This window comes from Salvelinus namaycush, chromosome 3 (genome assembly GCF_016432855.1).
Source record: "Salvelinus namaycush isolate Seneca chromosome 3, SaNama_1.0, whole genome shotgun sequence".
Classification (NCBI taxonomy): Eukaryota; Metazoa; Chordata; class Actinopteri; order Salmoniformes; family Salmonidae; genus Salvelinus; species Salvelinus namaycush.
The window spans coordinates 67,947,262-67,970,473 of NC_052309.1; the positions used below are offsets into that span (position 1 = coordinate 67,947,262).

General features: G+C 42.5%; 2 protein-coding genes across 2 annotated transcripts; both read right to left on the reverse strand.

The window, feature by feature from the left end:
- Positions 1-1,063: 1,063 nt before the first annotated feature.
- On the reverse strand, positions 1,064-23,203 carry odad4 (outer dynein arm docking complex subunit 4). The gene is made up of 11 exons (XM_038982313.1): positions 22,812-23,203; positions 5,176-5,307; positions 4,735-4,888; positions 4,548-4,609; positions 4,275-4,431; positions 3,798-4,022; positions 3,495-3,702; positions 2,593-2,679; positions 2,237-2,433; positions 1,497-1,597; positions 1,064-1,404 (listed from the first exon to the last, which is right to left on the reverse strand). Exons 1-11 carry the CDS (start codon positions 22,926-22,928, stop codon positions 1,375-1,377), a joined length of 1,470 nt encoding a protein of 489 aa, XP_038838241.1. The 5' UTR covers positions 22,929-23,203; the 3' UTR covers positions 1,064-1,374.
- On the reverse strand, positions 11,681-15,031 carry LOC120035777 (heat shock 70 kDa protein-like). Its single transcript, XM_038982309.1, has 2 exons — positions 14,907-15,031; positions 11,681-13,919 (listed from the first exon to the last, which is right to left on the reverse strand). The coding sequence occupies exon 2, from the start codon at positions 13,894-13,896 to the stop codon at positions 11,962-11,964; it is 1,935 nt and encodes a 644-aa protein (XP_038838237.1). The 5' UTR covers positions 13,897-13,919; positions 14,907-15,031; the 3' UTR covers positions 11,681-11,961.
- Positions 23,204-23,212: the final 9 nt, after the last annotated feature.

Here is a 23,212-nt window from a genome sequence, read left to right on the forward strand (position 1 = left end):
TTAGTGCTCTTGAGGGTGGGGTGCTTCCTATCGTTTGCGCGCCCCCGCTCTTATCAACGCGAACGGCCCAGCAATGACAATGTAGACCTGGCTCCCGGCTGAGAAGGAAATTAAATATGAGTTTTGTTGAATTGAAATTCCACAAGCCATGGCAATAATGCCAGAAAGTCTGATAATTCATGGCATAAGTGACAACAATGAGTCATTTTATATTTTGGCAGTTATTGATTTTAGGTCCTCTTCCACAACACAAACTCCTTGAAAAATAAAGCTCTGTATAAAAATATTTCCAGAAATGCATGTTCTGTAAAGGAATTTTGCTCAACAGTTTGGGGACTTTATGAGATTAGATGAGTCTAATCAATTTCTGATCTGATAACATGGCAGGATTTCTTAATACCCATATAAAGAGAACCAGCTACCTAGTGAATAACAGCATTGTCAGCATGCCAGTCTGAAACAATGACATCAGAGTGCAGAAGTAAAGGGAACTAGCCTTGTAATCAGATAGAAAAACACTACAGGGAAACGTGTACACAGTTCTAAAGAACTGTAAGATGATTTTTGACTGGGTGCATTGTGCCAGTCAGTACATGTCTGTTGTTTTCGTCTCCAATGGCCTGCTTACATGTACATTGGCACAGGCAATTAAACCCAAGTTACCCAACACCTGCTAACAGGCTCTGCTAAAAAATGTGCCAGATCAGCAAAAGTTCATAAGTTTCATAAGGCAATCCAAACACATCTTAACCATCTTTCTAAACTATATTTCCTTGTATAAAGCTTCTGGGTCGTTCTCTCTGTCTCTCAGATAGTTTTAATTAGATTAACAATACCATGTGTGCCAAGTGCCAACGACTCAACACACAGTAATTGCTTTCTGGATCATTAGTCGGTGGCACGTTACACTGCAAACAAAGATGACTCCGAAACACTAGGCAAGGCTTAACAAAACGCTTTATTAATGAGACACTACAAAACATTACATTGGAAACATGCATTTATTGCAATACTACAGGAAACACATAAATGAAAAGGAAGACATCAAATTATACTACATAGCTGTAATGATTGAATTCCTGTGTAGATGAATAATAGATTTTCAAAGTAATACATCATAGGATAATTCAATTTTGTTCCCACCCAAGTGAAGTCCTTTCCTCAGCTGTATCTCCTAAGTTTATTCTGTAAGGGGTATGTACATTTTGTACGTGTGCAATTTTTCTATTTCTAAATATGTAAATCAAAAAATAAAATAAAAGTATGCAAAAAACTCAAGTGGAGGTCAGAGAAGCATACTTAAAAGACCGTTTTTATTACATTGTCTTTGAAAATCTGTCTGTGGCTCCTCTTCAGTCATCTTCTGATGAGCGCTCATAAACGTTGCCTTGCCTCACGGAGAGCCTAAATAAGGGCATAAAATATTGTATCAGTGAGCCATTGTGATTTGACAATAGGAAAGAAGTGACTTGAATTGACAAGGATGTTCAGGTAACCTTCTGGATGGCATCCCTCGCAGGGTCATCCTGGAGAACCTTAGCCCTGTCCAAAGCTCTTTCAAAGTGGGCAACACCGGATTTAAAGTTGCCAAGCTTCACTGGGAGGGGACACATAAGGAAAGGACTGTTAGGACCAGTTTAATGCTATGACCAAGATCAAGTAGACCAAGACTAATCACAGTTTCCATGAAATCAAAACTCGTGTCCAAAGTTTCTAGGTTGTCCCCAGGTTGTAATTCAAAAGAATCAGCATTGATCAGAATTGTATGAACATTTTCCCATTCAATCCCATAAACGTCAAGGGAAACAACTGAAAGCATTCAACCCCCGAAATATGTCTTCCGCATTTAACCCAACCCTTCTGAATCAGAGAGGTGCGGGGGGCTGCCTTAATCGACGTCCACGGCATCGACGCCAGGGGAGCAGGTGTGGGGGTTTACTGCCTTGCTCAAGGGTAGAACGGCAGATTTTTCCACCATGCCAGTTCGGGGATTCGAAACAACACTGTACCAATACTCTAACCTCTAGGCTACCTGCCGCCCCTCAATGGAACCACAGTACATAAAAAATACATTTGATTAATTTGATCAAGCTCAGACATGAGATAATGGCGTTTTCTTTAAGAGTCTGTAAAGATTAACTTAAAATACAGGCCTGGGGGCCATTGCTATACACATCACAACTTGTCAACGACTCAAACAAGGGAAGGGTTTCTCCACACTTCTACCTGTACTTACTCTCTGACTGTGCCACCAACACACAGGCGTTCAGTTGCCACTTCTCATCAGCGATTTCATCGGCTACAGCGAGTGAGCGAACGCCGTAGTCCCGGGCCTCGGTGTGACGCTTCAGCTCCAGGTAGCAGCGGCCTATCTCATGGAACAGCCAGGTCCTCTCCAGACCGCCACAGGCCAGGGGGATCTTTTCCTCCCAGCTGAGAATGGAGAAGCAAATACACAAACACAGTGAATAGAATGACACAGTGAACCCATACATTAGGAGTCCTTTGTATTAAAGAAAACGATTTGCTTCATCACACAATCAAAACATAAAAACACAGATGTGATGCCATATACTTTGAGTTTCCACTTACGCATCGATAGCCTGTGGGAACTTTCCTATTCTGGCGTACACTCGGCCAACATTATCAAGTGCCCTTGACTTTGCCTCTGGGAGTTTGCTGTTGGACAACAAAGAAAGTGAAAGAACACTGTTAAAACAATAAGATGCAGTGTGTGAAAAGCACTTGATTTGAAATGTGGGTCGTTAGAAAATCATATACTCTCGCCTATGTATTTATTTGGATAGTGAAGCTAAAACTCTTAATTTGGCTCTATACTCCAGCATTTTGGACTTGAGATCAAATGTTTTATATGAGGAGACAGTACAGAATGGCACCTTTATTTGAGATTATTTTCATACATATCTGTTTTACCTTTAAGATATGAATGCACTTAATGTATCCAGTCCCCTCATTTGAAGGTGTCAAGTATTTGGACAAATTCACTTAGTGTGTCATTTACTTAGTAAATGAAGTCAAAAGTTTAGTATTTGGTCCCATATTCCTAGCACGCAATGACAACATCAAGCTTGTGACTCTACAAACTTGCTGGATGCATTTGCTGTTTGTTTTGATTGTGTTTTGGATTACGTTGTGCCCAAAAGAAATGAATGGTAAATAATGTATTGTGTCATTTTGGAATCACTTTGATTGTAAATAAGAACAACGTTTCTGAACACTTCTACATTAATGTGGATGCTATCATGATTCAGGATAATCCATGAATAATGATGAGTGAGAAAGATGTACAAAGACCATGCCCCCAATACATGCTAACCTCTCAACATTACCAATAAGAGGGGAAGTTAGCATTTGATCTCCAAAATCCTGGCGTAATAGAGCCAAATTAAACGTTTTAGCCTCACAATCAAAATAAATGCGTAGTTGAGTGTACCTTTCAGACTGAAATGAAGTGTCCACTCCACAGCACTCACCATTGCCTGGCCAGGTCCAAGTCCTTCTGATGGTTGTCTAGTGCTCTGTCCATTTTCCCCAGGTCAATCAGGGCATTTCCAATGCAGCTGTGAAGGTTCCCCAGCACCTCTTTCTTATTGGGAACCACCTCCTCTGACCAGCATTGAACCGACTTCAGGACCTCCCGAGCTTTCTTCAGGCTGCTCTCTGCATTGCCTGCAGTCAAAGCTTAGAGGGGAGGAAAAAAAAGAGTTTACCATTGACCAAGATGTATTGATAAGCATCAAACTATCATATTCATCCTTGGGTCTGTTCTGTCTTACCTGCATCAATCTCTTCCAGGCTCTTGAGTACAAAACGGGTGGGATCAGAGGGAGGGTTCTGCCGGGTCTTGTTCCACTTCTGCTGCATGAGCTTGCGGTCTCTCTCCCGTGCGTAGATGGGCTTCTGCTGGCGCCAGAACTCAGTGCGTGTGTCCAGATAGGTGATGCAGTTGAGGATGAGGTCCTGCAGTCTCTCCCCACCCCGCATCTTACCTTTCACCAAGTCTGGAGGCCATTTATGACTTTGACTTTAATGGAATATTTGCCCTTTACCACACACTGGGCTCTGTAATTCATGCTGATAATAATGATTGTGTAAGGGAAATCAAAGGACACGTAGAAGCCAATTCTCCAGATAGGGTACGTGATGAAAGAGCATCTTCCCAAGTGTGACAGTGTATTGATTGTGTACTGAAACTCAAACGAAAGAGTGAAAATACAGGAACATGCTAAGTAAAATAATTTTGGCTGCGCTACCTTCATCTTTCAGTAGCTTCTCTAGGTACTCCTTATCGCTGTAGAGCTCTCCCAGAAGCTGCTTGGCTGTCTTCTCACTCTTAGGCGTCTTCTTGTTCTGCTGCCTCATCTCCCTTCTCAGGGGGTGAATCAGCCCCTTCGGCCGTCCCTTCTTCACCTGCCAATCAATCCCACACACAGAACTCATCATGAGGATGACATACATGCAGAGGTGTCTCTAGGAATTGTGAAAAATATGCAGCTTATCGTCTCAAGGCTTTACCATTGACTCACCTCATCCGCTTTGTGGAAGAAGGACAGGTCCCCCTTGTTTTCCAGTTTCACAGATGAGGGGCCTGAGGTGGTGGAAAGATAAGAGATTTAGAAAACCATATGGAAAACTTACAAAAACTGCATTATGAGAACAATGAGGTACTCAATCTGTTGGTCTTTTACAAAAATATTTTGACCCAGTACTTACTGCCCACAGAGTTGTCGATAGCCTCTTGGGCCTTTTGGATTCCCAGTCTAAATTCCTGCAGCTCTGGCCGCAGTTTGTGCCCCCTGTGGTAAAACACCAAGGCAAACTCAAAGTCTCCCATGGTGTATAAAGCTTCCGCTTTCTGATACAAACCCTGGAAAATGAGGAATACAAATAAATCAATGGATTTTGCTTGGGAAATGATGACTAATCAGAAACAACAGTGTGCCCTAGTGGTCATTGAAAAGAAAAAAGCTTTGAATTTCAGTACAGTAGCTGGCCAACAGGGGGAAACATCTGTTCCGTTCCAAACAAAACAGACAATACAAAGCTTCCCTGAATAACACTGGCTGAGAGATAATACAATGACAGCTACACAATAAAGCCAAAGGCTGAAAATAGAACAGGGCTGAATAATGATGCCCAATGTTTAAATTGCACCTTGAAGAATTCTTTGTCCTCCTTGAGAGAGGCCTCTGCGTCCCTCAATGCATTATCAGAATCTCCCATCTTTACATAACATTTGGATCTGGCAACCAGACAATGTTTGTCATCTGGCTGAAGAATCAATGCCTGAAAGAAATGTATGAACTGTCATTAGCTACAAATACAAACTTGACATACATGTAGTGTAGACTTGAGTAGCAAAAAAGCCACCAGCCACTGACTGAGGAGACAGCCCAAACGACTTGGCAACCAGTACATACGTTTTCGATTGACAGCTGAGTAACAGAAGAAATTGTCTAAATGCATATACACAGAGATTGCATTCAACCACAGCAAATTGATTATATGGTCATAGCTAAATAGCTAGCTATAAGTGGCTAAATGTTTATTGTTTAGCTATCATTAGAGCTACCCCACAGATATCATCTTTCCTACTAGTCCCTTCCTGGACAGCCAAGATTTAATCAGATCACCTATTACACAAACTGCACAGCAGGGGGCGGTAATGCAACTTTTGTCACGCCACTCAGTCAATAAACGAGCAACCGAGCATGCACACTGCATTGTTAACCTGTGCTGTTCAGTCCCCAAGAGGGGCCACACTGGGCGCGTTCGAGCGGATCACTTTTGTCGGCTTTTCAAAGAGTGTTGCATTATGGGGATAATAATTGTCCGACTTGCCCCTACATGTCAACAGCATTGCAAAAATCATGTGATCTAAGGTCATGACGTTTTGACTGCAGTCAACTGCAAGTTTCTTTTCATAACTTCATCCTGCATCCATCTCTTGCATTGTGGGAGGCTCTATTGCCAACCAATCATTCGGTTTTTTTACGTGACCAAAGACATGACTGAAACAGGAACCAACTGTGCCGTGATGTGAATGTGATGTTTGAGGCGCTCTCTCACTAATTGATTGTACAATGTACACACGTATGATTTCCGTTTGTGGTTAGGAGACATGTTTTTTTTTTCAACATTATAATGAAAACATTTTATTAACAATGGCAACACTGCCATGTTGATCTGAGCCTTGCTGTTGGAAAACCACATTAGTGTCCGACTTTTGGCTGTGTGAGATATACCTCCCCAGTCGGTTGCTTTAGCCTTACCACTCAACCACGCCCACTCTCTTCACCATTTCTCTCAGTGGGCAGTGCTATACATCATGGTGGGCGTGGGTTTGAAAGTGCAAAGACTGTCCGATGAGCGTCCACGTTCAACCGAGAACCCTCCACCTGGGACCTCTTTCGTACATTTCAGCCAGACTCGACCCTCAGGACCCAAGGGGTGCACGTATTGGTTTTTGCCCCAACACTACACAGCTGATTCAAATAATCAACTCATCATCAAGCTTTCATTATTTGAATCAGCTGTGTAGTGCTAGGGCAAAAACCAAAATGTGCAACCCTTGGGTTTACAATTGCACTTTCATATCAGTACATCATTTTGCTGTATTTGAACTAACGATAGCTAGCTACCAGTGGAGGCTGGTGGGAGGAGCTATAGGAGGATGGGCTCATTGTAATGGCTGGAATGGAATAAATGAAACGATATCAAACATATGGAAACCACGTTTGACCCTGTTCCACTTATTCCAATCCAGCCATTACTCAGAGACTGTCCTCCTATAGCTCCTCCCACCAGCCTCCACTGCTAGCTACCAAGTGGGTGGACCAGTTTTCCCAAATGTGAACAGTGTGTAAATTAACGTCAAGTTTTGCTTGCTAGCCAACCAACAACGTCAATGCCGCTATCAAGACAATATACTATGAAATATATGAAACTGATCACGACTAGACTTAATTTCACTGCGATTGGTAGGTCAACATGCAATAATACCTGTATACTGTCTATCACTGAGATTAATTATTTGCATTGCTGGCTTCATTAAAAACAGTTCATCTGATGGATTTTTGGATGTCCTTGGTCTTTAAATTTTTTTTTTTTTTTTTTTTTACATGAGGCCAACTTTAGCCTATTATCCTGGAGGCATACTTACACACCCTGTCTCATTACTTTGCGTGAATGATATCTCTCAACTTTAAACCAGGGTCAGCATTATGGGCGGGCCTTAGGGGGCCTGGCCACCCTACCATACCTCCTTGCAATTCCAAATAAAAAATGTAAATGGGGAGGATGGCCGCGAGGTGTAATGGCGGTGGGGCAAGCGAAGCATGGCAAAGATTTTGGACGAAGGGACGAGAGGTCGGAAATGGCGGCGAGTAGTGTGGACGAAATGGAGGAAATGGAGAAAAAGTTGGTGAAGCAACAGCTGTGCTGGAATGCAAACAATATGGGTGTCAGTTCTGGCGGTATGGAGTGGGAGGATGAGAGTCGAGGACGGGAATGGCCTTTAGTGGAAAAACATAGGAAGAAGAGAGATCATGAAAAGCACAAAGAGGGCCAAGGTAGGAAGCAAGATTAATGATGTGTTGGAGTGGAAAGTGGTGATACTGTTTGATGAGACCACAGGGCCTCACTTACACCCTATTCGACTAACTAATGCCGTAGAGAAAGAGGTAGGTGAAGTGAAATTAGCTTGGTTCATCGGAAATTGTATATTGTTAATATTGTGTGGTAGCTAGGCTCAGCAAGAGAAGATTCTGAAAATGGAAAACCTTAATGGGAAGAAGATTAAAAGCCATGTCCCTAGTGATTATGCTAGATTGACGAGAGTCATCACTGGGGTCCCAATATCTACGTCAACAGACGAAATGAAAGAAAATGCAAAGGGAGGCAGAGTGATTTAGGCCTTAAGGTTGATCAGTAGGAAAGAGGCTTATCAGTGATGCTGAGGTTTGACAAAGTCTTGCTGGGAAAAGTACAGATAGTTTCAAAGTTAGAGAATTTGTCCCATATGCACTGTGGTGTTTTAAATCCCATAAAATAGGACATGTAGCTGCTCAGTGTAAAGGAAAGAAAAGATGTGCCAAGTGTGGTGAATGTGGAAGCAATGTGAAGGTTAAGTGCTGTAAATATGGGGGTGAACACAGCGCAGCATTTGGTAGATGCCAGGTACAGAGAGAGGCTAGAGAGGCTCAGAGATATAGGATCAGTCATGATGTATCATATGCAGAGGCCGTAAAACAGATTGGTAGAACTACAGTGAGGACTGATGGAGCTTACATGGATGTACCTGTAGTAAGTGGAACTACTGTGGAACTACCTAAGTGGACCTACCTAAGTGGACCTACCTAATGAATTTAGTTGACTTCATAGCTTTTATTGGTAAGGTTAACAATACAACTCGGGTTGTGGAAAGCAGAAATTCCAGGTTGAAGGTTATTGTGGAGATGGCAAAAGAGATATTGGGGGTAACAGATGTTACTGTTGAAATGGTTGTTGACATGCTGAACAATCCTAAAGGTGGAGTGTTTCAACAGGATATAGATAAAGTTGAATGGGGTTGGGGAGAGGTTTTTTTATGGTAGGGTGGAGGGTGTGGTAAAAGTTAGGGATTTATTTGGTTTTGAATTTTATGTTCATGGTAGTACAGAACAGGGACAGATCATGATTGATCATACATTCCAACACAGTTGGTGCACTTTAAGCGTTTGTTTGCGGACCATCATCATATCATATCGAAGAAGTGTAATGGCGACTGGCGGAAAACTCAAGATACCACGCACCACGCGTCTTGGGACAAGAACTTTGATTTGCTATGCTCTCCGGAGCTGAGGGCTGTTGAAAGGAGTGATAACTGGGGTGGTGTTAAATGTTGAGAACCAACTAAAATTGAAGATTCCCGGTGTCTGTGACGCCTGCCGTTTGGTGTGACGCAGACCCGGTGGAGAGTGTGGTGAAACAGAGAAGATACTGTCTGTCCTGCTGAGTTTTGATGCAGAGTCTTTACCAGACAATATCAAGTTAGGAGGTGTCAGATATCCAGTGGGAGCTTTGGTCCCGACCCCTAGTTTGGTAACAGCTGCTGTACAGTAACCTAATAAACATCTGCATTTTGAAACTGTCTTTTTAAAATCGAATTATAATATATTTTATTAACAAAAACACAAAGATGTTGATGAAAAAGTACTGTAGATGCTGTGTTTTCATTTTTAGAATACTGGGCTTACAGTAGTAATGGATGTGAGTTGCAGTTCACACCTTGATGAGAAATTAAATTGGACAATAGCTAGCCGAAACGCTCATAACAGCTAATTGGTGCTGGAAACTAATTTGAATGATTGTATAGAAACACACACGCCACATAACAAACAGTGATCTTATAACAAAATCATTTATATCATAAACGGCCTCAATGACACCCTATCAAATAGAAATGAGTTTAGATGAAAATATGGCTTAACATGTTTATTTACCACAGTGTGAAACTGAAGTTAATAAAAAATACAGTTTGCTGCCCATTAGAAAGAAAAGAAGGCGACTAATTCCTTCAAGATAATCATTCATTCAGTTAAACCCATAAAACTGTCGACAACATGTCCTTATTTTGTACTTACTGTAGGTCCGCAGTATTTCTTTCAGGCTGGAGTAGATGTGCTCAAAAATGCTCTCTGGTGGTCTGAATGAGCATTAACAGCAACAATGGCTGACAGTAAAATACTAAGATTTCACACACTTTAAAAGGTGCCTTACCATACCGCACTGCAGCACAATGCAACTACTAAATGAGGACCCACTTCACACTATATACGCAGCAGTGCCGGTTTGTGCCGTTCAAGATTATGGAGGATTTTGTTTTATAACCATGGCCTTATTTCTATTACAGCATATTGGATGACTGTCATTCATATTCCCATTCACCCAGCTCAATGTAACATCAATAGGTTTAGGCTACTACATGTTACTCAAATTTGCCCTATACCAATCAAGAGATTGCTACAACCTATAGCCTAGCAATGAAAATGTATACTGTAGGTGCACAGGTCGAGAGACAAATTGGAGTAATCAAGGTGACAGAGACGCCATTCAATACCGCCTTGCACACTCTTGCCTGCATCTAGCTGATCTGGGGTGTAATCTTTAGTACAAACAGTTGCAAAACGTTTCAAGAGTTTCTATTGGACAAATTCAGGTAGGTCCCGCCCCATTTCGTTCTGTTTAAGAAACTTTTTGCCAAAGAATCGTCAGAATGAATACACCCCTGATCACCCACACACACAGTTCAATTTCATAGCAGCCACATAGAGCATTATCACTTTACTTGTTGTAAAATTCCTTCTCGAATCTACAAGCTTTCCTTCTTCCCTTCACTTGTGGACTTCAGTACACAACACAACAGCTGTCTGTGACTAGGCACAAAAACCTCTCCTTGCCAAACCTTCACACCATAACCCCTAACCGCTACACAACCTACATCGTCACCATTTTAAGGTTATAGTAAAACAAAACAAAATAGAACCAACGCATTAGTACACCCACAATCCAATCCCAAGTGTACAATCATGCATTACAGTGTACAGAAGTTTTGAATTACCCAACGAATTCGCCAGACATAGGCGATTTGTTTTTACAAAAAGACGTGCAACTGCGACTCAAACGGGCCATTGTTTTATTTGAAAAAATATGGCCCTTTATAATGTCCACTTATGTACATATGCTGTATATAGCATCTTAACGTTTTAAAACAAAATAGATAAATCATTTGTCCAGCCTTTGCTGCTACGCTTGCAGATGTGCATAATATGCTGCGACCCTAATCAAAAAGTATTTAATAACTCTAAATAACAATAACTTAGCTATAGGTTGTTTTTCATTGAATGAAACATACATTTTATGGGTGAACACCTTATAGTTTCATTGCATTGACATTCCCAGCATTAGTTAAAGTCGTCTGTTCTTGTTCAAAATATTAAGTTATTGAAACTGAAACGGTGCATCCCGAATGAATGGCAGCAGCAAACAATGTACCAGGCCAGCTGTGATTTACAACCTGATAGCAACATTTTTTGGACTACCAATAAATGTATTGGTGAATTATATGAATCATGCATTGAACTGCATCTATCTATTCTCCCAACAATGCCTTCCTTTACTTCATGGAATTTTGAGTCAAATAGAAGCTATTTTTAAAACCTCTTATAAAGTTGGTTTTGAAGCATAAACTGGGAATTTGATGTTTTACTGATATTATGATTGCCCATTTGTTTCATATCTGCAAAGTAGTTAAAATGCTGTCAGTTCCACTTTAAATACTTCAAAATCAATTTATTATACAGTATTTGGTTCTCTGAGCATAACACCATTAAGCACAAAGTAAAGAAAATTGTGACCTGTAATAGTTTTTTAAAATATGTGCCAGAAATGTATTTGTGCCTCTTTTTCCAAGAAGGACCGTAGTGATTGTATCAGATGTTATCAGAGAATAAAGAGTTGATAGCCGAAACATTGTGGCCATTAGGGTATCTCTGGTGGTTTAGCCATCTATCAAAGTTTTGTTTACAATATTGTATAAGAAATATTATATAAATGTGAATACTGAATGTGTTATGATGAGAAGGAATTCAAGGAAACAGCCAACAGACCTAGAAACTTATTTCAATACATTTTATTTGCAATGTCCAGCAATGAAATATGGTATGAAACAACAGATTTACATCAGTGTTTTCTTTTATCTTTCAGTATGTTTATATATTGTCATCTTTACAGTACAACCAATAAATATATAACGCACTTCTTAAATAGCACTGAGCCATAACAATGCATTAACATTTTAACCAGTAGAAATAAGTATAAGTACAAAGTATTTCCTGAATAGCAAATTGTATGCAGTGATACTTATACATTTTGAAAAGTCCTTTATACAAGTCCCTCACTTTAGTCAACCTCTTCAATGGTTGGGCCTTGGGAGCTGCCACCAGAGCTGGTCCGTGCCTGATCTCCACAGCAACCTGTGGGCATCCCTCCCTGCTGGTACAGCTTGGTAATGATAGGCTGGCATACTTTCTCCAGCTCCTTTAACTGATGCTCATACTCCTCTTTGTCGCCTAGCTGGTTGTTCTCCAACCAGGAAATGGTCTGGTCGCACCTGTCCATCACTTTCTTTTTGTCCTCCTCGCTGATCTTGCCTTTCATGTTGTCGTCCTCCACGCTGCTCTTCATATTGAAGGCGTATGACTCCAGGGAGTTCTTGGCTGCCATCTTCTCCCTCTGTGCGTCATCCTCAGCTTTGTATTTGTCAGCGTCCTGCACCATCCTCTCAATATCCTCTTTGCTGAGCCGGCCCTTGTCGTTGGTGATGGTGATCTTGTTCTCTTTGCCCGTGCTCTTGTCCACCGCTGCTACGTTCAGAATGCCGTTGGCGTCAATGTCAAAGGTCACCTCGATCTGAGGGACTCCTCGTGGGGAAGGGGGGATCCCAGAGAGCTCAAACTTCCCCAGGAGGTTGTTGTCCTTGGTCATGGCTCTCTCTCCCTCGTAGACCTGGATCATGACCCCGGGCTGGTTGTCGGAGTAAGTGGTGAAGGTCTGGGTCTGTTTGGATGGGATGGTGGTGTTGCGTTTGATCAGGGCGGTCATGACACCTCCGGCGGTTTCGATGCCCAGGGACAGGGGAGCCACATCCAGCAGCAGCAGGTCCTGGACGTTCTCAGACTTGTCGCCAGATAAGATGGCCGCCTGGATGGCAGCGCCGTAGGCTACCGCTTCGTCTGGGTTGATGCTCTTGTTTAGTTCTCGGCCGTTGAAAAAGTCCTGCAGGAGCTTCTGGACCTTGGGGATCCGGGTGGAGCCTCCGACCAGGACGACGTCGTGGATTTGGGCCTTGTCCATCTTGGCATCCCTGAGGGCTTTCTCCACGGGCTCCAGTGTTCCCCTGAAGAGGTCAGAACACATCTCCTCAAAACGAGCCCTGGTGATGGAGGTGTAGAAGTCGATGCCCTCAAAGAGGGAGTCAATCTCAATGCTGGCCTGGGAGCTGGAGGACAGCGTTCTCTTGGCCCTCTCGCAGGCTGTCCTCAGTCTCCTCAGAGCCCGCTTGTTCTGGCTGATGTCCTTCTTGTGTTTCCTCTTGAACTCCTCCACAAAGTGACTGACCAGGCGGTTGTCAAAGTCCTCGCCGCCCAGGTGAGTGTCTCCAGCTGTGGCCTTCACCTCAAAGATCCCATCCTCGATGGTCAGGATGGACACGTCGAAGGTGCCCCCACCCAGGTCAAAAATCAGAACGTTGCGTTCCCTGGACTTGCCTTTGTCCATGCCGTAAGCGATGGCTGCCGCCGTGGGCTCGTTGATGATCCTCAGCACATTCAGCCCAGCGATCACTCCAGCGTCCTTAGTGGCTTGTCTCTGTGAATCGTTGAAGTAGGCAGGGACTGTGATGACTGCATTGGACACCTTCTGGCCCAGGTAAGCCTCAGCAATCTCCCTCATCTTCACCAGGACCATGGAGGATATCTCCTCTGGGTTGAAGGATTTGTTCTCACCTTTGTAATCTACCTGAACTTTAGGCTTTCCTCCGTCGCTGACCACCTTAAAGGGCCAGTGCTTCATGTCAGCTTGCACGACCTGATCGTTGAACTTTCGGCCAATTAGGCGTTTGGCGTCGAAAACGGTGTTGTTGGGGTTCATGGCCACCTGGTTCTTTGCTGCGTCTCCGATGAGTCTCTCAGTGTCTGTGAAGGCCACATAGCTGGGCGTGGTCCTGTTGCCCTGGTCGTTGGCAATGATCTCCACTTTACCATGCTGGAACACCCCCACACAGGAGTAGGTGGTGCCCAGGTCAATGCCGATAGACGGGCCTTTAGCTGATGACATCTTGATGGTTTGGAGTTAGTTGCCTACAAAATAATGAAATATTTTAGAAATTGATATTATTCTACGAAAACCTAGGTGCAAGTAATGTCAATCTCCACCAACTGAGATGTTATACTAAATATACTTGAATAACAACCAGACCTGGGTTCAAATACATGCGTACTTAAGTATTTGTAATTCTTATTTTCTGTGTATTTGAATATTTTCAGATAATGCGGCCACTTCTATTTAAAGTATTTGAAAGTATTTTCTAATAATTTCATATAAATACTATTTGAAACTATTTTCAAATACATTTCAAATACACCTAGGAACAAACAATTCTGGGTTCAAATGCATTGAATATTTAAATATTTGTATTTTAAAATACACTTGTCTGTGTATTTGAGTATTTTCAAATACATGCCAATACTTTCCAAATGTATTTCCAAACACATTCCAATATTCAACTATTTACATTTCAAAATGTACTGGTATTTGAAAGTCCTTGAAAAACAATAATACGCATTTGAACCCAGGTCTGATAACAACACTGTTGTCAATGTTTGTGTTATATATATTAGTGTTATACACTAATACTGGCCAGGCACATATTCAGTGGGGTTTAACAAAGACAATGGCAGAAACAATCATTTCTGCTAATCTATTAGAGAAACTCTTTTCACAACAGGCCTACATTTTTTTCTATGAACACTCCTGGATAATATTGTATTATCTTCACAGAATTAAAGCAGATTTTCTTAAAAACTAAGAAATAACTCATTATAATATGCTACAAAAAAAAGAAATGTAGGCCTAGTCTGTCCAATGAAATAACATAATAAATGGATGACTATTATACCTTTATAATATTATTTCTTTATTAGTTAACCAAATATTCTGGCATAATGTTATAGCTAAATCGGCTATGTCGATACAACCAACATAGCTTCATTTTCTATTACTATCAAGTTTATAACTGTCACAGCCATTATGAAAATAGGGTACTGAATTAATTTCCCTTTACTTACAGTTTATGAATGTAGAGTTCTTTCGAACGTGGCTCTTCTCTTTTCTTGCTTTCTTTTCCCTTGAGTATTCTCGTTGAGTCGATGTTTGAATCTGAATGTACTTCACCAGAATATATACCATCCCCATTGCCCATTTCTAGACATTTCTCGAACGCTCTGACTACATTGCCCAATGAGAGCGCAGCATTCCTGCGCAATGACGCACCTGCGAGGCGCATGCATTGCACGCGCAGGAAAAGAAAGTTCTCGTCTTTCCAGAGCGTTCGAAAGGCGCGGAGACCTGTCTAGAACGCACACACAGCACACAAATAGTGTAACCATTATTTGTCTTGACTAAAATAATCAAAAACAGTTAATGATTCAAATTTCAACACAAATGGAACAGCATGCGGTTTAACCTTATTCAGTCGACGTTTCAGTCGATCGGCTACACTGCAGCTCCTCAACAGTTCACGAGATGTCAGTCTATAATTTTTGTCTCAGTAATGAATAATAGATATGTATTGTAAGACAGTTGAGTGCCTATAGGCATACAAGCAACTCACCACAAGTTAATGTGCCTCCAGGGAAGATCCCTTTTTTGTATTAAAGCCAGAGTATTTAAGATATCCAGTATTCATTTTTAAATTAAAGACAAATGATGAACACACCGGCTAATCCTTTCCTATTCTATTCAATGCTATTCTGTTCTATACCATTTTAGTCTAGCCTATTCCGTACTGATGGCTCATCAGTTCACATTTGCTTACCACAAACAAGATATCCCCATTATATCCCCATTATGGGGATATCTTGCTTATGCTAAGAAAATGTGAACTGCTTGTGACATTCTCCTGTGAATTTTAATGACAAAAAACACAAATGGTAGCTAAAGTATTTGCTAATACACTTGGAAAGTATTCAGACCCTTTGACTTTTTCCACATTTTGTTACATTACAGCCTTATTCTAAAATTGATTAAATTATATTTTTTAATCAATCAACACACAATACCTCATAATGACAAAGCGAAAACAGGTTTTTAGAAATTGACACATATTTATTAAAAATAAAAAACAGAAATACCTTATTTAGATAACAATTCAGACCCAGATACTTATCAGACTTCAAAATTGAGCTCAGGTTCATCCTGTTTCCATTGATCATCCTTGAGATGTTTCCACAACTTGATTGGAGTCCACCTGTGGTAAATTCAATCGATTAGACATGGTTTGGAAAGGCGCACACCTTTTTCTATAAGCCTTTCACTGTCAACTGTCCCACAGTTGACAGTGCATGTCAGAGCAAAAACCAAGCCAAGAGGTCGAAGGAATTGTCCTTAGAGCTCCGAGACAGGATTGTGTCGAGATCTGGGGAAGGGTAGCAAAACATGTCTGCAGCATTGAAGGTTCCCTAGAACACAGTGGCCTCCATCATTCTTAAATGAAAGAAGTTTGGAACCACCAAGACTCTTCCTAGAGCTGGTCGCCTGGCCAAACTGAGCAATCGGGGGAGAAGAGCCTTGGTCAAGGAGTTGACAAGAACTGATGGTCACTCTGACAGCGCTCCAGAGTTCCTATGTGGCAATGGGAGAACCTTCCAGAAGGACAACCATCTCTGCAGCCACCAATCATGCCTTTATGGTAGAGTGGCCAGATGGAAGTCCCTCCTCAGTATAAGGCACATTACAGCCTGCTTGGAGTTTGCCAAAAGACACCTAATGGACTCTCAGACCATGAGAAACAAGATTCTCTGGTCTGATGAAACAAGATTGTACTCTTTTGCCTGAATGCCAAGATGGTCCCAGGAGGAAACCTGGCACCATCCCTACGATGAAGCATGGTGGTGGCAGCATCATGCTGTGGGGATGTTTTCAGCGGCAGGGAATGGGAGACTAGTCAGGATCGAGGGAAAGACAAAAGGAGCAAAGTACAGAGATGAAAACCTGCTCCAGAGCGCTCAGGACCTCAGACTGGGGTGACGGTTCACTTTCCAACAGAACAACGACCCCAAGTGGCTTCGGGACAAGTATCTGAATGTCCTTGAGTGGCTCAGCCAGAGCCCGGACTTAAACCCAATCGAACATTTCTGGAGAGACGCAGCGACGCTCCCCATCCAACCTGACAGAGCTTTATAAATTTGCTTAAATTAAAAAGAAAACTGTTTTTGCGTCGTCATTAGGGGTACTGTGTGTAGATTGATGAGGGAAAAAAACAATTGAATCAATTTTAGAATAAGGCTGTAACGTAACAAAATGTGGAAAAAGTCAAGGGGTCTGAATACTTTCCGAATGCACTGTATTGTAAACATAATTCCCATGTAGCAGTAGCTAGTTGTATTTATAAATACATCAGTATGAGATGTATTTACTGCTCACAAAATTCACAGACGGTGGTGATTGCAACCTTTCAAAAATATTTTGTGGCCCTCCGTCTATCATGGAAACATGATACAAATATATACTGCGTTCATAACCAAGTGGAAGATGGGAATTGACCAATTATGAAGTAGAGTCATACAGCACCTGCCCGCCCCCGCTGGCTTTCTGTCCGACTCGCTATCGCAACAATTTCAAAGATTTTACTGAGTTACAGTTCATATAAGGAAATCAGTCAATTTAAATAAATAAATTAGACCCTAATCTATGGATTTCACATGACTGGGAAGGGGTGCAGCCATGGGTGTGCATAGGCCCACACACTTGGCAGCCAGGCCCACCCACTGGGGAGCCAGGTCCAGCCAATCAGAATGAGTTTTTCCCCATAAAAGAGCTTTATTACAGACATAAATACTCCTTGGCACCCTCCCCACACCCCCTCAGACGATCTTACAGGTGAATTAGCTGGATGTGGAGGTCCTGGGCTGGTGTGGTTACATGTGGTTTGCAGTTGTGAGGCCGGTTGGACGTACTGCCAAATTCTCTAAATCGACGTTGGAGGCAGCTTATGGTAGAGAAATTAACATTCAATTCTCTGGCAAAAGTTCTGGTGGACATTCCTGAAGTCAGCATGCTAATTGCACGCTCCCTCAAAACTTGAATACATCTGTGGCATTGTGTTGTGTGACAAAACTGCACATTTTAAAGTGGCCTTTTATTGTCCTCAGCACAAGGTGCACCTGTGTAATGATCATGCTGTTTAATCAGCTTCTTGATATGAAAGAAATAAGCTTTTGTGAGTATGGAACATTTCAGGGATTTTTTATTTCAGCTCATGAAACATGGGACCAACACTTTACATGTTGCGTTTATATTTTTGTTCAGTGTAGTTTGACGAGAGCAGAGTTGGAGAGACTTGCACTTTCTCTTGAGCTATTTTTATAGCCTACCTTTTAGGAGTGGGACGATTTTTAGACTGAGACTAATATGGGTGATCAATATTTATTTATAGACAATGTAGTAAACTATAACCTAATCATCTAGGAAGTAGATTTCCTTGGAAAGATAACTGCCCTGGGCTTCTCTGCCCATGCAGCTAAAGCCTACTCTGTTTAATTGAGACCACATGAGCACCTGATGTATGGCTACTGAACTTGAAGCAGCAAGAATGACTACAGCGGACACTTGCACTTTCTCTTGTACTAGGTTTTGCTTATAGGATATAGCCTACCTTTTAGGAGGACGATCTGCAGGCAGAGACAAATAAATCAGTAATCAATATTTATTGAAAATGAAAAGCACAACTCTCATGCACCATGGTAGCCTATGCGCTTTTCAATGATGATAAAACATTTTGATTGCACCTGGATTCACATTGGTTGAGCGCCCTCCACTTTTTCCATTATCAATATTTATTTACACACACTGTATTAAATTATAGTCTAATCCTATTTAAGTACATTTCCTTGGAAAGATAACTGCCACGTGATTTTCAACCCATGCATAGGCAGCCTACTCTATTTCAATGAGACCACACATATACTAGGCGCACTTGAACTCGCATGCCCGACTAGGAGAGGAAGGCCACTGAAGTTGAAGCAGCTCATTTTTTACATTAAAAAAATGTTGACCGCGAGAGAATGATCTCTGTTGGGACCAAGATAATTGCGGCCTGCAATTCGGGGCGTTCCTGCATGTGGACATTCCTATATCTGCAGAACCCCCTCTTTATAATTCTATTGGTCAACTTTTAAGCTAGGAGACGGAAGGTGGGTGGTGCTCCAGTACAGTAGGTTGCGTTAATGCACAATAGCGTTGGAGGCCAGCTGCCGATAAACCCCACAGAAGAAGGGGCGGCAACGGTAGCTAGCTGGCCATACACCAGTAGACAGTGTCCTTCGTCCCTGCCTGTAGGGCACTGTTTTCTCGCACTTCTGTTAACAACGGTGAGGGCAGGTGTTTGGCAGGCGGGAGCGAAGGACACTGTGTGTTATTTTAGCAAGCTAGTCCGGTACACAGCAGGTGGGAGGCGGGGGCGACACCGTGTGCTATCTAGCTAGCTAACTAGCATGTGGTGTACCTAACTAGCAAGCTAGTTGTGCTAGTGGGAGGCGGGGGCTACTGGTAGACAGTGACTTTTGCCCCCGCCTGTCGGGAATGGTTTTCTCCAGTACACGGCGGACAGGGGCCATACCGTGTGCTAGCTAACTAGCACATGATGTTGCTCACGCCTGCTGTGTACTGGGGGTGAAGGACACTGTCTACAGCTAGCAAAGCAGGGAAGGGGTGTCCATTCAGGAACCGATGGGGGGGTGTAAATCCAAGACACTTCATTTAGTGTGATATGTTACGTTTTCGTATGGTATGTATTAATTTGTGGAAATCCATCATCGACTTGGTATGATATGTTACGAATTGGCAAAACGTATATGTTGAAATCAAATCTAATTTTATTGAACACATACACGTGTTTAGCAGCTGTTATTGCGGGTGTAGCGAAATGCTTGTGTTTCTAGCTCCAACAGTGCAGTAATATCTAACAAGTAACATCTAACAATTTCACAACAATATACACAAATCTAAAGTAAAGGAATGGAATTAAGAATATATAAATGTCAGAGCGGCATAGACTAAGATACAGTAGAATAGAATACAGTATATACACGAGATGAGTAATGAAAAATATGTAAAGATTATTAAAGTGACTAGTGTTACATTATTAAAGTGGCCAATGATTTCAAGTGTATGTATATAGAGCTGCAGCCTCTAATGTGCTAGTGATTGCTGTTTAGCAGTCTGATGGCCTTGAGATAGAAGCTGTTTTTCAGTCTCTCAGTCCCAGCTTTGATGCACCTGTACTGACCTCGCCTTCTGGATGATAGCGGGGTGAACAGGCAGTGGCTCGGGTGGTTGTTGTCCTTGATGATCTTTTTGGCCTTACTGTGACATCGGGTGCTGTAGGTGTCCCGGAGAGAAGGTAGTTTGCCCCCGGTGATACGTTGGGTAGACTGCACCACCCTCTGGAGAGCCCTGTGGTTGCGGGCGGTGGAGTTGCCATACCAGGCGATGATACAGCCTGACAGGATGCTCTCAATTGCACATCTGTAAAGGTTTGTGAGAGTTTTCGGTGCCAAGACAAATTTCTTCAGCGTCCTGTGGTTGAAGAGGCACTGTTGTGCCTTCTTCACCACACTGTCTTTGTGTGGGTGGACCATTTCAGTTTGTCAGTGATGTGTACGCCGAGGAACTTTCCACCTTCTCCACTGCGGTCCCGTCGATGTGGATAGGGGGTGCTCCTTCCGCTGTTTCCTAAAGTTCACGATCAGCTCTTTTGTTTTGTAGATGTTGAGTGAGAGATTATTTTCCAGCACCACACTCCCAGGGCCCTCACCTCCTCCCTGTACGCTGTGTCGTCATTGTTGGTAATCAGGCCTACTACTGTTGTGTCGTCTCCAAACTTGATGATTGGAGGCGTGCGTGGCCACGCAGTCATGGGTGAACAGGGGGTACAGGAGGGGGCTGAGCAGGCATCCTTGTGGGGCCCCAGTGTTGAGGATCAGCGAAGTGGAGGTGTTGTTTCCTACCTTCACCACCTGGGGGCAGCCCGTCAGGAAGTCCAGGACCCTGTTGCACAGGGCGGGGTTCAGACCCAGGGCCTCAAGCTAAATAATGAGCTTGCAGTGTACTATGATGTAAGAATGTTCATTGACTATAGCTCAGCATTCAACATAGGTATTCCTCTTGTCCAGATGGGATAGGGCAGTGTGCAGTGCGATGGTGATTGCATCGTCTGTGGATCAGGTGGGGCGGTAAACAAATTGAAGTGGGCCTAGGGTGTCAGGTAAGGTAGAAGTGATATGATCCTTGACTAGTCTCTCAAAGCACTTCATGATGACAGAAGTGAGTGCTATGGGGCGATAGTCATTTAGTTCAGTTTTCTTGCTTGGGTACAGAAACAATGGTGGCCATCTTGAAGCACGTGGGGATAGCAGACTGGGATAGGGAGAGATTGAATATGTCCGTAAACACTCCAGCCAGCTGGTCTGCGCATGCTCTGAGGACGCGGCTAGGGAGGTAATACGGTCGGCATTTGATTGTGAGGTATTCTAGGTCGGGTGAACTAAAGGACTTGAGTTCCTGTACGTTATCACAATCACACCATGAGTAATTAATCATGAAACATACACCCCAGCCCCCCTTCTTCCCGGAGAGATATTTATTCCTGTCTGTGCGATGAACTGAGAACCCAACTGGCTGTATGGACTCAGTGTATCCTGAGAGAGGCATGTTTCTGTGAAACAGGGTATGTTACAATCCCCGATGTCTCTTTGGAAGGAAATCCTCGCCCTGAGCTCGTCAACTTTATTATCCAGAGACTGAACATTAGCGAGTAATATACTCGTAAGCAGTGGGTGGTGTGCACACCTCCTGAGTTGGACTAGAAGTCCACTCCAAATACCTCTTTTCCACCGGTGGTGTTTTGGATCAGACTCTGGAATCAGTTAAATTGCCCTGGAGGGTACGAACAAAGGATCCGATTCGGGAAAGTCATATTCCTGGTCGTAATGCTGGTGAGTTACCGCCGCTCTGATATCCAAAAGCTCTTCCCGGCTGTATGTAATAACACAAAAAAATTCTGGGCTAATAATGTAAGAAATAACACATAAAAAATAAATACTGCAAAGTTGCCAAGGGGCTAGAAGCACGGCTGCCCTTTTTTTTTTAATGAATTCCAATTTGTTGTGGCTAATGTTAGCTAGATTAGGGTTACGGTTAGGAGTTAGGTTAAAGGGGTAAGGGAAGGGTTAGTTAACATGCTAAATAGTTGCAAAGTAGCTAAAAAGTAGTGAATAGTTGAAGTTCATAATTAGCTAAAATGCTCAAGTTGTCCATGATGAGGTTTGAACATGCAACCATTGGGTTCCTAGACGTTCACGTTATAAGCCTATCCACCCTCACTTAAGTAACCTTACCAAACTTAAATCAAATTTGAGTGTCAAGTATTTCCGTTTACTATGTTACGTCTAGACTACGAGACCAGGCTAATGTATGCAGCCCTCTATGGCGAAGTTCTAAATACCAGTTGGATGCGTTCACGTGCTTTGAACTCGTTGAGAAACGCCGATTGGCTAATGACCAACAACCTGCATAAACCATATACTAAAAGTACAGCGATCATGCTTGTAAAAACATATGGTTTAACAACCATATTAAGAAATGTATTTTATAAATAATGACTTGTAGCATTCAACTGCCGAACATTTCCTTAATAGGTGACGTGAGAGCTGGAGCGCAGGCTGATTGACGAGTTTCCCACTAGTATAATTATGTTGGCTACCAGTTGGAGGGGTGTTCAAGTGATTTTTTTCTAGTGGTATGTGGTAAATTCACATTTAGCACTTGGTTACGAACGAAGCAATACAATAGTCCTCCCTGCACCTCGTCCTACTTCTGCCAATCCTCTCTCCCACTAACGTTAGCTAGCTAAATTTACTAGCTACTGTACTGTAGCAGCTAGTTAACAACACAGAGTAAAGTTAAAGCCATACCGTAGAGTAGCTTTCAATGGCTTTGACATACTCTCCTTTGTGGTACAACTGGTCCCCCTCGGCCATGTAAGTAGAAAATGTGCTTTTGGGTCCTTGGTCTCCTTCATTGTCCGACATGTTTGCAACAAAGTCCCAGTGGTATCCTAGCAACCAACCTAACAAGTCTCTCGAAGGGTCATTCTATGTCACTAGTTACCACATCCACAAAGGCATAAACCCAGCCTATTTCTACAATTTATCTTATTAAAACGTGATTTTAAACCTAACCTTAACCACACTGTTAATCTTCTGTCTAACCCTGAACAGTTAAATATGCATAGGATTTTTTACTCATTCACCACCTGCCATCTCTCCAAAACGCCACAAAAAAAAGTATTTCTTGCATCCCAAATATTAATTTT

Excerpts from the sequence above, each read along its gene's own strand:
- LOC120035777 (XM_038982309.1), bottom strand. The coding sequence starts at position 13,896 with ATGTCATCAGCTAAAGGCCCGTCTATCGGCATTGACCTGGGCACCACC.
- odad4 (XM_038982313.1), bottom strand. The coding sequence starts at position 22,928 with ATGTCGGACAATGAAGGAGACCAAGGACCCAAAAGCACATTTTCTACT. Across the intron at positions 2,680-3,494 it reads TTGGACCTGGCCAGGCAATG|CAAACTCCCAGAGGCAAAGT; the intron begins GTGAGTGCTGTG and ends GTTGTCCAACAG. Across the intron at positions 2,434-2,592 it reads TTCCCACAGGCTATCGATGC|CTGGGAGGAAAAGATCCCCC; the intron begins GTAAGTGGAAAC and ends CTCCATTCTCAG.